Source organism: Mesoplodon mirus, assembly GCF_964341445.2.
Source record: "Mesoplodon mirus genome assembly, chromosome: 11".
In the NCBI taxonomy this organism is placed as follows: Eukaryota; Metazoa; Chordata; class Mammalia; order Artiodactyla; family Ziphiidae; genus Mesoplodon; species Mesoplodon mirus.
Genome location: NC_138987.1, coordinates 74,177,992 through 74,193,412, shown reverse-complemented (window position 1 = coordinate 74,193,412; position 15,421 = coordinate 74,177,992). Strand labels below are relative to the sequence as shown.

Here is a 15,421-nt window from a genome sequence, read left to right as displayed (position 1 = left end):
GAGCTTTACAACAAATGCTAAAGGAACTTCTCTAGGCAAGAAACACAACAGAAGGAAAATACCTACAATAACGAACCCAAAACAATTAAGGAAATGGGAATAGGAACATACATATCAATAATTACCTTAAATGTAAATGGACTAAATGCTCCCATCAAAAGACACAGATTGGCTGAATGGATACAAAAACAAGACCCATATATATGCTGTCTACAAGAGACCCACTTCAGACCTAGAGACACATACAGATTGAAAGTAAGGGGATGGAAAAAGATATTCCATGCAAATGGAAATCAAAAGAAAGCTGGAGTAGCAGTTCTTATATCAGACAAAATAGACTTTAAAATAAAGACTATTAGAAGAGACAAAGAAGGACACTACATAATGATCAAGGGATGGATCCAAGAAGAAGATATAACAATTGTAAATATTTATGCACCCAACATAGGAGCACCTCAATACATAAGGCAAATACTAACAGCCATAAAAGGGGAAATCAACAGTAACACACTCAGAGTAGGGGACTTTAACACCCCACTTTCACCAATGGACAGATCATCCAAAATGAAAATAAATAAGGAAACACAAGCTTTAAATGATACATTAAACAAGAGGGACTTAATTGATATTTATAGGACATTCCATCCAAGAACAACAGAATACACATTTTTCTCAAGTGCTCATGGAACATTCTCCAGGATAGATCATATCTTGGGTCACAAATCAAGCCTTGGTAAATTTAAGAAAATTGAAATTGTATCAAGTATCTTTTCTGACCACAATGCTATGAGACTAGACATCAATTACAGGAAAAGATCTGTAAAAAATACAAACACATGGAGGCTAAACAATACACTACTCAATAACGAAGTTCACTGAAGAAATCAAAGAGAAAATTAAAACTTACCTAGAAACAAATGACAATGGAGACACGACGACCCAAAACCTATGGAACGCAGCAAAAGCAGTTCTAAGGGGGAAGTTTATAGCAATACAATCCCACCTTAAGAAACAGGAAACATCTCGAGTAAACAACCTGATCCTGCACCTAAAGCAATCAGAGAAAGAAGAACAAAAAACGCCCAAAGTTGGCAGAAGGAAAGAAATCATAAAAATCAGATCAGAAATAAATGAAAAAGAAATGAAGGAAACGATAGCAAAGATCAATAAAACTAAAAGCTGGTTCTTTGAGAAGATAAACAAAATTGATAAACCATTAGCCAGACTCATCAAGAAAAAAAGGGAGAAGACTCAAATCAATAGAATTAGAAATGAAAAAGGAGAAGTAACAACTGACACTGCAGAACTACAAAAGATCATGAGAGATTACTACAAGAAACTCTATGCTAATAAAATGGACAACCTGGAAGAAATGGACAAATTCTTAGAAATGCACAACCTGCCAAGACTGAATCAGGAAGAAATAGAAAATATGAATAGACCAATCACAAGCACTGATATTGAAACTGTGATTAAAAATCTTCCAACAAACAAAAGCCCAGGGCCAGATGGCTTCACAGGCGAATTCTACCAAACATTTAGAGAAGAGCTAACACCTATTCTTCTCAAACTCTTCCAAAATATAGCAGAGGGAGGAGCACTCCCAAACTCATTCTATGAGGCCACCATCACCTTGATACCAAAACCAGACAAGGATGTCACAAAGAAAGAAAACTACAGGCCAATATCACTGATGAACATAGATGCAAAAATCCTCAACAAAATACTAGCAAACAGAATCCAACAGCACATTAAAAGGATCATACACCATGATCAAGTGGGATTTATTCCAGGAATGCAAGGATTCTTCAATATATGCAAATCAATCAATGTAATACACCACATTAACAAACTGAAGAAGAAAAACCACATGATCATCTCCATAGATGCAGAGAAAGCTTTCGACAAAATTCAACACCCATTTATGATAAAAACCCTGCAGAAAGTAGGCATAGACGGAAGTTTCCTCAACATGATAAAGGCCATATATGACAAACCCACAGCCAACATCATCCTCAATGGTGAAAAACTGAAACCATTTCCACTAAGATCAGGAACAAGACAAGGCTGCCCACTCTCACCACTCTTATTCAACTTAGTTTTGGAAGTTTTAGCCACAGCAATCAGAGAAGAAAAGGAATCCAAATCGGGAAAGAAGAAGTAAAGCTGTCACTGTTTGCAGATGACATGATACTATACATAGAGAATCCTAAAGATGCTACCAGAAAACTACTAGAGCTAATCAATGAATTTGGTAAAGTAGCAGGATACAAAATTAATGCACAGAAATCTCTGGCATTCCTGTACACTAATGATGAAAAATCTGAAAGTGAAATCAAGAAAACACTCCCATTTACCACTGCAACAAAAAGAATAAAATATCTAGGAATAAACCTACCTAAGGAGACAAAAGACCTGTATGCACAAAATTATAAGACACTGATGAAAGAAATTAAAGATGATACAAACAGGTGGAGAGATATACCATGTTCCTGGATTGGAAGAATCAATATTGTGAAAATGACTGTACTACCCAAAGCAATCTACAGATTCAATGCAATCCCTATCAAACTACCACTGGCATTTTTCACAGAACTAGAACAAAAAATTTCAAAATTTGTTTGGAAAAACAAAAGACCCCCAATAGCCAAAGCAATCTTGAGAACGAAACACGGAGCTGGAGGAATCAGGCTCCCTGACTTCAGACTATACTACAAAGCTACAGTAATCAAGACAGTGTGGTACTGGCACAAAAACAGAAAGATAGATCAATGGAACAGGATAGAAAGCCCAGAGATAAACCCACGCACATATGGTCAACTTATCTTTGATAAAGGAGGCAGGAATGTACAGTGGAGAAAGGACAGCCTCTTCAATAAGTGGTGCTGGGAAAACTGGACAGGGACATGTAAAAGTATGAGATTAGATCATTCCCTAACACCATACACAAAAATAAGCTCAAAAATGGATTAAAGACCTAAATGTAAGGCCAGAAACCATCAAACCCTTAGAGGAAAACATAGGCAGAACACTCTATGACATAAATCACAGCAAGATCCTTTTGGACCCACCTCCTAGAGAAATGGAAATAAAAACAAAGATAAACAAATGGGACCTAATGAAACTGAAAAGCTTTTGCACAGCAAAGGAAACCATAAATAAGACCAAAAGAGAACCCTCAGAATGGGAGAAAATATTTGCAAATGAAGCAACTGACAAAGGATTAATCTGAAAAATTTATAAGCAGCTCATGCAGCTCAATAGCAAAAAAACAAACAACCCAATCCAAAAATGGGCAGAAGACTTAAATAGGCATTTCTCCAAAGAAGATATACAGACTGCCACAAACACATGAAAGTATGCTCAACATCATTAATCATTAGAGAAATGCAAATCAAAACTACAATGAGATATCATCTCACACCAGTCAGAATGGCCATCATCAAGAAATCTAGAAACAATAAATGCTGGAGTGGGTGTGGAGAAAAGGGAACACTCTTGCACTGCTGGTGGGAATGTGAATTGGTACAGCCACTATGGAGAACAGTATGGAGGTTCCTTAAAAAACTAAAAATAGAACTACCATATGACCCAGCAATCCCACTACTAGGCATATACCCTGAGAAAACCATAATTCAAAAAGAGACATGTACCAAAATGTTCATTGCAGCTCTATTCGCAATAGCCCGGAGATGGAAACAACCTAAGTGTCCATCATCAGATGAATGGATAAAGAAGATGTGGCACATATATACAATGGAATATTACTCCGCCATAAAAAGAAACGAAACTGAGCTATTTTTAATGAGGTGGATAGACCTAGAGTCTGTCATACAGAGTGAAGTAAGTCAGAAAGAGAAAGACAAATACCGTATGCTAACACATATATATGGAATTTAAGAAAAAAAAAATGTCATGAAGAACCTAGGGGTAAAACAGGAATAAAGACAGACCTACTGATAATGGACTTGAGGATATGGGGAGGGGGAAGGGTAAGCTGTGACAAAGCGAAAGAGAGGCATGGACATATATACAGTACCAAACATAAGGTAGATAGATAGTGGGAAGCAGCTGCATAGCACAGGGAGATCAGCTCGGTGCTTTGTGACCGCCTGGAGGGGTGGGATAGGGAGGGTGGGAGGGAGGGAGACGCAAGAGGGAAGGGATGTGGGAACAGATGTATATGTATGACTGATTCACTTTGTTATAAAGAAGAAACTAATTAAAAAAAAGATGTAAAAAAAATAATAAAAAATAAATAAATTCAAGCCCCAGTACCTGACCAGTTTTAAAATGTAAAATGGTAAAACAACCTATGTTTAACACCCAATATGTGTTGCGAGCTAGGCTATCAAAATACAGTCTTCCCAGACTGAAGAGGAAAATAACAAAATTCTTTTTTTCGGATAATGTATTTTCGCTGCTTTCACTCTCATTTCTAGCTGCCTCTTCAGGGCCCACCTCTGTCTCATTAGTGCTGCGTCAACTACAACTGTTCAGCAATTAGAAGCAGTTACTTGGAAGCAGCGTACAAGCACCAAACACAGGAGCCAAGCTGAACTTCACGAATTGGAGAAGCTTCCCTCTTGCTTCTCAGTCGAGGAAATGGGACTGCATTTCAAAGACAATGCCTGCTAAAGTGCTTGGGCAGGAAACAGCACTCCCGATCTAGTGTTTCATAGATTCAAACTACAGCATGTGGCTGGGAAGAGACTTGGGATTTTGTTATACATAAGGATTAAAGGGACCTTTACAGAGAATTGTGTCTGCACATTGTATATCTGGAAGGACGCAGTGGAAACTGGTAGCAGTGGTTGCCCCTGGGGAGGATGCAACAGGTGTCAAGGGAGCAGAGGAGGGAAAAAAGTCACTGTCCAGAGTGTGCCCTTTCGTAAGCTTTGAATGCTAAATCATGTGCATGTGTTACCTACTCATAAAATCATAATAATAATTTAAGAAACGAATGATATAAAACCCACAAAAAAGGAGCCTGCCAAAACAACCCTAAGGTAGTGAATCCCAAGTTTCCATGCTCTGACTTAGCTTCCTCTTGCCTGTGTGGTCAGAGGAGTCATGGAAGAAGAAAACACTCAGATCGATAGGAGGAGCCCTAATTCACTTCTGAACTCTCAGCCCTTATTTCCAACTACCAGGGGCTTCTCCAGCTGGAGGTCCCACCCATGGGCCCCTCAAAGACAGGATGCTCCAAACCCAAATCCTCCTCTTTTGCTCCCTCTTTTATTCCCTCTTGCCTCCAAGCCTAATCCCCCTCCAATATTTTCAATTATTATTAGAAAAAACTACCCATTCAGCTTCCCAATCTATTGATAAAAACCTTAGCATTGCCTTAGGGACCCTCTCATCTCCTGGCCCTCATTATAGTCACCAAATACTGTTAATTCCATCTTGATGATGTTTCTCCGAGGTGACCTCTCGTCCTATCCCCCTGATGGCTTATAAACTGTATTCCTTCACTGGAATGGGAGCTCCTGCTGGTTTTCCAGCTAGTTCATTCTCCGTATTTCCCAGTCCCCACCCTCATCATCTTCCTCAAAGACGATTATCTGATCATGCTTAGGAACCTTGGACAGCTCCCTGCTGCCTACAGAATGAAGCCCAAAGGTCCTGTTTTGACAAATGACTGTTTACATGGTGGACAGAAGAGTCATTTCATCCCTAACACATACCTATGTTCTGGCCCCTCTAAAGTAACAAGGCTTGTTCATTTATGCCTCTTTTGTGCCTCCACATCTTTGTACTGGTTGTTTTCCTTGACTTGAAAGCTTTCCCCTCCTTCCCCACTCGGCTTTATCCAAAAAGGAAATTCCTACCCACCCTTCTAGACCCCCACTAATTTTTCACTTTCTCTGAAATGCCTTTCGGGACTGTTCCCTCCCCTTTGCTCCTCTGATACTCTGCACACACACACCCTTACAGCCCTAAACACATTCTTTCATAATTATTTATGTTTCTAACTCCCCTGCCAGAATGGGAGAGGCTTTAAAAAAACAGCTGCTACATTTTATTCATCTTTGAATCCGCTGCACCTCCCTGCTAGCATTGCACAAAATGTTTGCTGAATGAATTGGTTGAAAGTACTTTGGTAAAAATGGAACACATTATTCCCCCAATTTTTTAGACCTCTGTGGCTGAAATCTCATCTCTTTGCCCTCTCTCTCTGCATACATTTTGGCAGCTACCATGGGTCTCAGGAGGGCCAGTTATTCAAAGGCAACTAACAAAGTGCCTGCTATTTGTAAACCCTCTGGGCTAGATTTAGAGATTGCCTTTCTTAGCTCTGACAGCTCTCCTTTGAGCGTTCATTCACTCTAAGAAGCATTTCTCTCCCAAATGTCTGGAGTCCTATAAGTAACCTCTGTTTACCCTGAAAACACTTTCAGGGATGCTGAAAGGAGCTAAAAAAAGAAAAAAACAATGTAGTGACCCAGCCGGGTACCCAGCTGGTCAGTAAGCCTCTGTCCCCTAGGAAGAGAAGGGGGCTTCGGAGACTCTGCTCTAATCCCCGCCCACTTCTGTCACCATCAGCTACTTTACTGCTCTCTGCTCCCCAGTGAAGACCTTGGCAGCCCATTATCCATTAATCACAAGACTATTCAGGTAAAACAGCATGATAAGCAAAGTGATAACCTCGGTGGCCTAAGGAACCGTGGTCTTTAGCGTTCCTGGACCCAATTTACTCTCAAGTAAAGTGAGCCCTGACCACTTTCCAATGTGGCAGTCTCCATCCAGCCCAGCTTTACAGTATGGGTACTCACGGTTCCGGGGTGTAGAGAGGGTCCGAGCCATGGCGGATGTACTGAGTACAGTGGAACACTCTGTAGGCCAGTCCTGCCAGAAAGTCTCGAGGACTCAGGTATCCAGCCACTGGTCTCACCGTGAAGCCAGACCTTTCTAAAGAGGCAACAGAAAGAGTCAACTAAATATTAACCCGACAGGACTTGATGGTCCAAGCAGGGCTTCCTATTATTTATAAGGTTGTTTTAGAAACAAAGTAATCAACGTCCTAAAACTCTTGACAATTGAATGACATACACTGTTAACAGCTATCGTGTTTGTGTCTTCGGATGACTAAAATACACTCACGAATGATGGTTTCCAGGGGAATAAGACATTCAATAAAATGGAAAGGCAAAAAAAACTTTAAGGATTTAAATTCAGAGGCCAAATTAGGATAAGAAAGCTCAAATACACAGGAGAAGAATACAATCTAAAGTGATGTAAACTAAATTTTTGGTGGTGAGCACAAGGTAGTGTACATAGAAGTAGAAATATAAGGTTGTACATGTGAAACATATAATATTCTAAACCAATGTGACCTCAATAAGAATTTTTTTTAAATACATCAGATGCAAAAGACTACACATTTTGTGATTCTATTTATATGATGTCCAGAGGAGGAATATCTATAGATAGAAAGCAAATCAGTGGTTGCCCAGGGCTAGGGGTAGGAACAAGGATTGACCATAAAGGGGCAAAAGAAAACTTTTTGCAGTGATGGAAATGTTGTAAAGCTGAATTGCTGTGATGGTTACACAACTCGATAAATTTACTAGCATCACTGAATTGTACAGATACAGTGGGTAAATTTTATGTTATGTAAACTATACCTCAATGAATGAAGCTGCCAAAATACATAAATAAATAAATAAATAAAGTGATGCTTACTACAGATTATCTGTTATCTTTCTAAAGACACACCTAGATAGGGATTCTTTCTGCGTGTATGTGGTCAGTGAACACAAAGCTAATTCACCCCCTTGACTGGCATCCTGGAATCAGTCCACATGACAGCTTTCTATTGTCAAAACCACCTAACCCCTTCATTCCACGTTGCAATACCCCATTTCTGTGATATTATGAAAACAATTATATTAATTACCACAGTTTGAAAAGGTACACTAAAGCTCTGCATGCTTTGTTGTTTTATGGTAAGAGGAAAAAAACAAAATAAGCAGAATACAATAAAATCTCTGAAATCAGCCTAGACTGCTAACCCAGTTAAGGACTGCTTAATACTTCCTGCTCATGAAGGCCCAGAAAATTTCAACAGGAGGGGCTCTTCTTCTGATATCAGCACTGTAAAGCCCCCCATTCTGAAAAATTCAGCTCATTAGAAGAGCATCTCTGAATGGTTAGAAATGGTTTTGAAAGATAAAAACCAATTAAGCGTATAAAACAAGTCTACTCTGGGATTCTGGGTACCTACAAGGAAATAACCCTGTTCTCAGGCCTCCTCAGACCTGTAATTCTAACAGTGTTCAGTTCATTCCAAAAGTTCTCAGGTGGATTGATTGTTCTCCACTGAAAATCAAAAAGATAAGTGTATTTTTTTTCTTTTTGAATTTTATGTCAATTAAGCCAGTATCCCACATGTGGGATACAGGGGGGAGCATCCTTTAGTTTAATAGTTATGTATTTTATTTTCTTATAAATTTAAAAATAGGGGCTTCCCTGGTGGCGCAGTGGTTGAGAGTCCGCCTGCCAATGCAGGGGACATGGGTTTGTGCCCCGGTCCAGGAAGATCCCACATGCCGTGGAGCAGCTGGGCCCGTGAGCCATGGCCGCTGAGCCTGCGTGTCCGGAGCCTGTGCTCCACAACGGGAGAGGCCACAACAGTGAGAGGCCCGCGTACCGTAAAAAAATAATTAAAATAAATAAATAAAAATAAATAAATATATATATATATATATATATATATATATATGTATCTATCACATCAAGAAATTTGAATTTGTGACTACCATTGCTTAAAAGTTTCCTATTAAAATAAATTTGGTATTTTAAAAGTGAGTCAATTAAAAGAAATAAAAATACACACATTTACATTGTGCTTGCTGTGTACCAATGAATGATGCAAACTGAGTGCCCAGTACCCAGTTCATCAAAGGTGTGAAAATCAATAACAATAATAGTAGTAATAGTAACTAAAACTCTGCTATGCTTAATGTGTGTCAAGCAATAACTTTAGGGCTTTAAGGTATATCAATTAGTTTCCCCTCCCAACACTGTAAGGTAGATAAAATTATTATCTCTGTTTGCCAAGAGGAAACTGAGGCACAGAGAAGTTAAGGTAATTCATCTATCTAAGGTCACACAGCCAGGAACCGGCAGAGCCGTGACTCAACCCCAGGCGTTCTGCATCCAGAATCTGTACTGTACTATACTGCCCCTCATAAAAATATTAAGTTGGGTGACAGATATGGCAAAACTTATGAGATGGTAATCTAATTCCTGGGGTTTGAGAAACAAAGCAGTAAAAAGCATCCCCACATAGGAATAATCAAGACCATGGTAAATATATAATATGCACATAATTCCATGGGAAACAAAGAGGGACAGGCCAGAGGCAGGGCCGTTAGGGAGAATATAATCTAGTTAAACAACGGCATAAGGCATTATGCATTGAGGCGCTAATTAAATGACACTGATCACTGGTCCTCAATCTCTTTCTCTTGGTAACAAGTATCATGGATGACATCCACGCATGGGGCCCTCTCATCATGCTAAGTGTGGTTCTCAGTGGACCAGCTGTCAGGCCATGCCTACATCTCTCCTGATACACACATGAGCTAGGATGAAACTGTGGTGGCTCTTATGATGAGGATTCATAAAGAAGGCAGGACTTGCTCTGAGCCTTGAAGAACAGGTAGAATCTGAGCAGGTGAAGGAATGACTTTTCTAGCAAGGCACAGAGCCTAAGCAGTGGTATGAAGACCCACAGCTAGAACAGAGGGTTTGTGCGGTGCAGTCATAGCAGCAGACACACTTGGAAAGCTGAGTCAGGGCCTGAGCAGTTCAGAACTTGCGTGTACAAACCAGAGGCCAGCAAACTATGGCCTGTAGTCCAAATCCGGGTTGCCGCCTGTTTGTGTATACCTGTGAGCTAAGAATAGTTTTTACAATTTTTTTGGCCACGCCGCACGGCTGGTGGGATCTCAGTTCCCTGACCAGGGATTTCATCCAGGGCCATGGCAATGAAAGCCCGGAATCCTAACTACTAGGCCACCAGGGAACTCCCTTTACTTTTTTTTTTTTTTTTTTTTCGGTACGCGGGCCTCTCACTGTTGTGGCCTCTCCCGTTGCGGAGCACAGGCCCTGGAAGTGCAGGCTCAGTGGCCATGGCTCACAGGCCCAGCTGCTCCACGGCATGTGGGATCTTCCTGGAGCAGGGCATGAACCCATGTCCCCTGCATCGGCAGGTGGACTCTCAACCACTGCGCCACCAGGGAAGCCCTCCCTTTACATTTTTTAATGGTCACATTTAAACGGTTATAATAAGTACCTACCTAATAGCCTCGATTTTGCCTCTTGGCCCACAAAGTCTAAAATATTTACTATCTATCTGGCCTTTTACAAAAAAATAAAAAGTTTGCCAACCCCAGTAAAATCAAAGGGGAGCCACTGGGGCTTCCCTGGTGGCGCAGCGGTTGAGAATCTGCCTGCTAACGCAAGGGACTCGGGTTCGAGCCCTGGTCTGGGAAGATCCCACATGCCGCGGAGCAACTAGGCCCGTGAGCCACAACTACTGAGCCTGCGCGTCTGGAGCCTGTGCTCCGCAACAAGAGAGGCCACGATAGTGAGAGGCCCGCGCACCGCGATGAAGAGTGGCCCCCGCTTGCCACGACTAGAGAAAGCCCTCGCACAGAAACGAAGACCCAACGCAGCAAAAATAAATAAATAACTTAATAAACTCCTACCCCCGACATCTTCTTTAAAAAATTAATTAATTAATTAATTAATTAATTAATTTTAAAAAAAGGCGGGGAGCCACTGATAGCTTCTGAGCAGAGATGTCAGGAACGAAGAGATGCTTTAGGAAGCTTCATCCGGAAACAGCGGGCAGGCGAGTAGAGGGGAGAAGAAACAGATGTCAAGGATACGGTGATGGGGCCCTCAGTGTGGATGGTAGCAGCGGAATGGAAAGAAAAGGACAGGTTCACCATGGGTCACAAAGCTAGAAGTGGCAATACCTGGGGACTGGGGTAAGCTCAGTCCTAATTAGGCCCTCCTAATAAGCCCCTACCCTAATGCTCTGAACCTGGGAATATGTTCCTTTAGATGGCAAAATGGACTTTACAGATGTGATTAAGTTAAGCGTCTTGAGCTGGGGAGATCATCCTAGATTATCTAGGTGGGGCTGATATAATCACAAGCATTCTTATAAGAGAGAGGCAGAAGGGTCAGAGTCAGAGGACATGTGACAATGGAAGCAAAGGCTGGAGTGAGGTAAGGGAGGAGCCACGAGGCAAGGCATGTGGTAGACTCTAGAAGCTGAAAAGGCAAGGGAACAGAAGTCTTCAGAAAGAACACAGCCTTGCCAACTCCTTGATTTTAGACTTCTAATCTCCAGAACTGTAAGATAATACATTCATGTTAAGTCACCAAGTTTGCGGTAATGTGTTACAGCTGAATAAGAAGCTTATACGAAGGCTGATTAAGTGTGGCAGGGAGGCGAGCAGGGGTAGGACTTCAGAGGAGGAGTGTAACCGAGCAGAACCCTATGAGGGGGCTTCCCTGGTGGCACAGTGGTTGGGAATCCGCCTGCCAATGCAGGGGACACGGGTTCGAGCCCTGGTCCGGGAAGATCCCACATGCCGCGGAGCAACTAAGCCCGTGCGCCACAACTACTGAGCCTGTGCTCTAGAGCCTGCAAGCCACAACTATTGAAGCTCGCGCACCTGGAGCCCGTGCTCCACAACAAGAGAAGCCACTGCAGTGAGAAGCCCGCGCACCGCAACGAAGAGTAGCCCCCGCTCACCGCAACTAGAGAAAAGCCCGCGCGCAGCAACGAAGACCCAACGCAGCCAAAAATTAATTAATTAATTAATTAAATTTTTAAAAAAGAATAAATTTAATCAGAAGTGAGAAAATGCAGAAAGAAAGGAAAACGGTCAAGCAAGACAAAATAATAATACCTTAGCCATTAAACAAAGTCAAGGACCTTTAGTTCTTCCTCAAGGACTATATAGATAATATTCTGAGCCACGTCCTTTGAGCTGTTTTGCAGATACTGAAACCCACACCAGGTGGAAGAAGTTAACTGTATGCTGCCCACAAGCTCTAGACCCCAGACCGGCTGGAGCCAGAAGGTTGATGATGCTGGCTCCCAATTACGTCCCCACCGACCAATCAGAAGAACGTCCCCGAGCCGACCACGCCCTGCTCCTTGAACACTGTAAGACTGCTCACTACCCCCTCCAGGGCAGGCACACAGTCTTGAGAGCATTAGCCCACTGTGGCCCCCTTTACCCGGCAAAGCAATAAACCTATTCTTTTCTACTTCACCCCAAACCCTGTCTCCGCGTTTCTATTCAGCACCAGTGAACAGAGGCCAAGTTTCGGCAACAGTAATCCCTAGAGCCTGATGAGTCTAGAGAATCTATCATCACCGATAGAAACAGGGAAGACAGGTGAGGAAGGGAGTTCCAGGGAAAGAGGTAGGCGGCAAGGCTTTAGCTTTTAGAACTGTTGTGCTTGAAATGGGGAAGAGAGAAAAGAGCAGAACCCGAGGACTTACCCGCAGCGAAGGACACAGAAGGAAGTGCGGCCACTGTAAAACTTCACCTCCACCCCCATCCCCGCAGAAGCCTGAAGTTTTCCCAGTTGCTGTCCCAGGAGGGTCAGTGAGGAGAGTGACCACACAGAGAACGTGGACACCAGGGGACTCTGCTTCACCTCGCTTCCTGCTCTCACCCCAGCACTACTGTTCCGGGCACGATTTATACTTTACAATAGCGATCTGATTCACTGACTGACCTCCTCCCCAGAGGAAAGTCACTACACTCGACATTATCCGTGATATTTCTTCATCCAGTACATAATTCTTAGCAAAGCAAATACAAAGCTACCTTTGAGATCATTCCATGCCTATGTAGCCCAACAGAGTCGTTCCTGGATCAGAAAAAGCTCAAAGCTGAACTTGCAAATGTCGGTTGGGGTTCGCTGTATAAAACAGCCCACCAGAGAGCCCTCACCAAGGCCCTGGGCTGGGTGACGAGCTGAGTCCATCTCCCCGCTCAGAGGCCCTGCTCTGCTTCCCGCAGGTGGCCCAGGTAACTGTTGGTGCAGTGCTCCTCTTTTTAAATCAAAGGGAGCTCTTATTTGGAAAAAGGGCGTTGCTGCCACGTGTGTCCTTAGACGGCCCATGAGGATGTGGGGTAGGAAGAGAGAGCCCGTGTGAAGCTTACCTTTCAGAAAAACCGAGACGTCTTCAAGTTGGGGCACGTTGTCCTCCCTGTAGCCACAGTATTTAGTCAGCAGAGGGAAGTTTTTCAAATACTCCCGGCAAGCATGAGTAGGATAGAGTTTGGAGAGCTCTCGGAACACAACGCCCCAAGTTTTAGTTTCTTCCTCTGTGTACTCCACTCTGGGGATGGGCTGACCACTAGGCAGGAGAGAAGAGAAACAAATGATTCTAGCTCTGGGTCACTGGGCTAAGTGTTTTCTCACCTTCATACCTATGTGAGTCAGATTCCTGTGGGACGCCTGAGTGTCCGAAAGGATCCCACGAAGTGTTACTTTTTGAAAAAAATGCTAACCTTCTAATTTTGTGTATGTGTTTAAACTTTCATATAAATGATTTAAGTTATGTCTTCACACATCCTTATGGACATTTGATAAGATTTTTGTTCTGACACTGGGATCAGTAACGAGTTAAGAGTTCCGGGTTGGAAGGAACTGGTTTAGGTCCAAAGCTGTGCTCTGAGAACCTTTTCTGCAATCACCTGACAACAGTAATAAATGGATGTTGTCTTTTGAAAATAAAATTGCCTGTGGGTCCTCTTTGTCCTTTGCAGGGAACTCACCCCAATCTCCTAGTGTCATTTTGAGGTTATTTGTTCAGTGAGAGAAATGTCTGGGAAATACTAAAAGCCTAGGCCAAACTTAAGCAAGAGTTTTGCAAACTGCAAAATAGGAACATTTATTATACATCATGCTGAGAAGTGCACACATTAAGCCCTGTCAGTTAGGAGAGAGGTCAGCAAACTTTTTCCATAAAGGTCTAAAAAGTAAATATTTTAAGCTTGTGTGCCATACAGTCTCTATCAAAACTGCCCAGGTCTGCCACTATATCTTGAAAACAGCCACAGATAATATGTAAACACATGAACATAGCTATGTTCTAATAAAACTTGCATTACAAAAACAGACCAGATTCAGCCTGTAAGTCATAGCGAGCCGATGCCTGGTTTGGAATATTGAGAGGCAGCCCTGGACTGGGGTGGTCAGGGAGAGCTTCCTCGGAGAAGGCACAACTTAAGCTGAGACTTGTTGGCCAGGTAGGATCTGCAGGTGCCCTGACAGAAAGAAAGGTGAGTTTAAAAATGCTCTTCTAACAGCAGCCAGCAGCCATGAGCAGGGACCATAGCTCCTGAGGCCACGAGAGGTCAGGAGAAAGGAGGGAATATGTACACGTGCTTTTGCAAACTATGGCTTGAAGAGCCAGAATCTGAATTTAGCCTCTGATTAAGAAACCTATCCTGAAAGTGAAAACTTCTCATGACCTGCTCGACAGTTACCTGCAGCAGTCCCCCACTGCCCTCCCTGGCCATTTGTCACAGATTCTGCCCCTGCAGTCAGCAAAGACCCACACAACATATGGAAGTCCAATATATACACATAAACCTAGGGATTCTGCCCCTGTGAGCTATGTAATCCAGTAACCCAGCCTGCACAGGCAGCAACTGGCCCTCAGGGCTGCTGCAGCCTCAGGCACCTTCAGCAAGTTGGGGTCATTCAGAAGCACCCCCTTAGGTAGAAAAAAGGGCAGGAGGACAGTAACAAGAGCAGGCTCATAAGCAGAGCCCTGTCCCCAGCCCTCTGCGTACTTCCAAGTATTCTTACCGAAATCTTTTCTGTTGAAGGTTCAGGTCCAAATGTGATTCCTACCTGCCTCAAATTATTTTTACTGAAAAAAATTAACTGCGGTACATGAGGGATGAGGGAACAACACACACTGAAGAAAAAAACAGAAATTAACATTTATTTTCTCTAAGTACCAAGACTAGGGCTTATGACAAACCCAATTAGAACAAGATTAGCTTGTTTAAATATGACTGTTGATAACAAATAAAAAATTACAACCCGACAAATATTTGCTGAGGAGATCAAGACTGTTAAGGCTTAACCTCTGTGATGAATTTAGAAGAAAGCTTGAAATGGAAAGATAAAAATAGAAAGGATGTAAGGAAATAAAAACATGAATGGTCTGCCTCTGATACCAGAAAATTCAACAAAATCAATTTGAGTCGGGGAAGCCAATAAAGCTGATAAGGGCTGTGAACAATCAGAAGGTGGAAAGCAATGAGGTTGAAACAATAAATGAAATACTGAGAAGCCATTTGAAAAGAATCATTAGGTCAAACTTTTCCCTTCGATATCAGTCTGCAAATATGCAGCA

At 42.4% G+C, this 15,421-nt stretch overlaps 1 protein-coding gene across 2 annotated transcripts in view; it reads right to left on the bottom strand.

The window, feature by feature from the left end:
* The window catches only part of TPH2 (tryptophan hydroxylase 2), a 117,811-nt gene that overhangs the window by 59,641 nt on the left and 42,749 nt on the right, over positions 1-15,421 (bottom strand). For both annotated transcript variants that reach the window (XM_082634574.1, XM_082634573.1), the window contains 2 exons: positions 13,209-13,405; positions 6,777-6,912 (listed from right to left, as the gene is read on the bottom strand). In XM_082634574.1, coding sequence (XP_082490700.1) covers positions 6,777-6,912; positions 13,209-13,405 — 333 coding nt within the window. The remainder of the gene's footprint in view (positions 1-6,776; positions 6,913-13,208; positions 13,406-15,421) is intronic.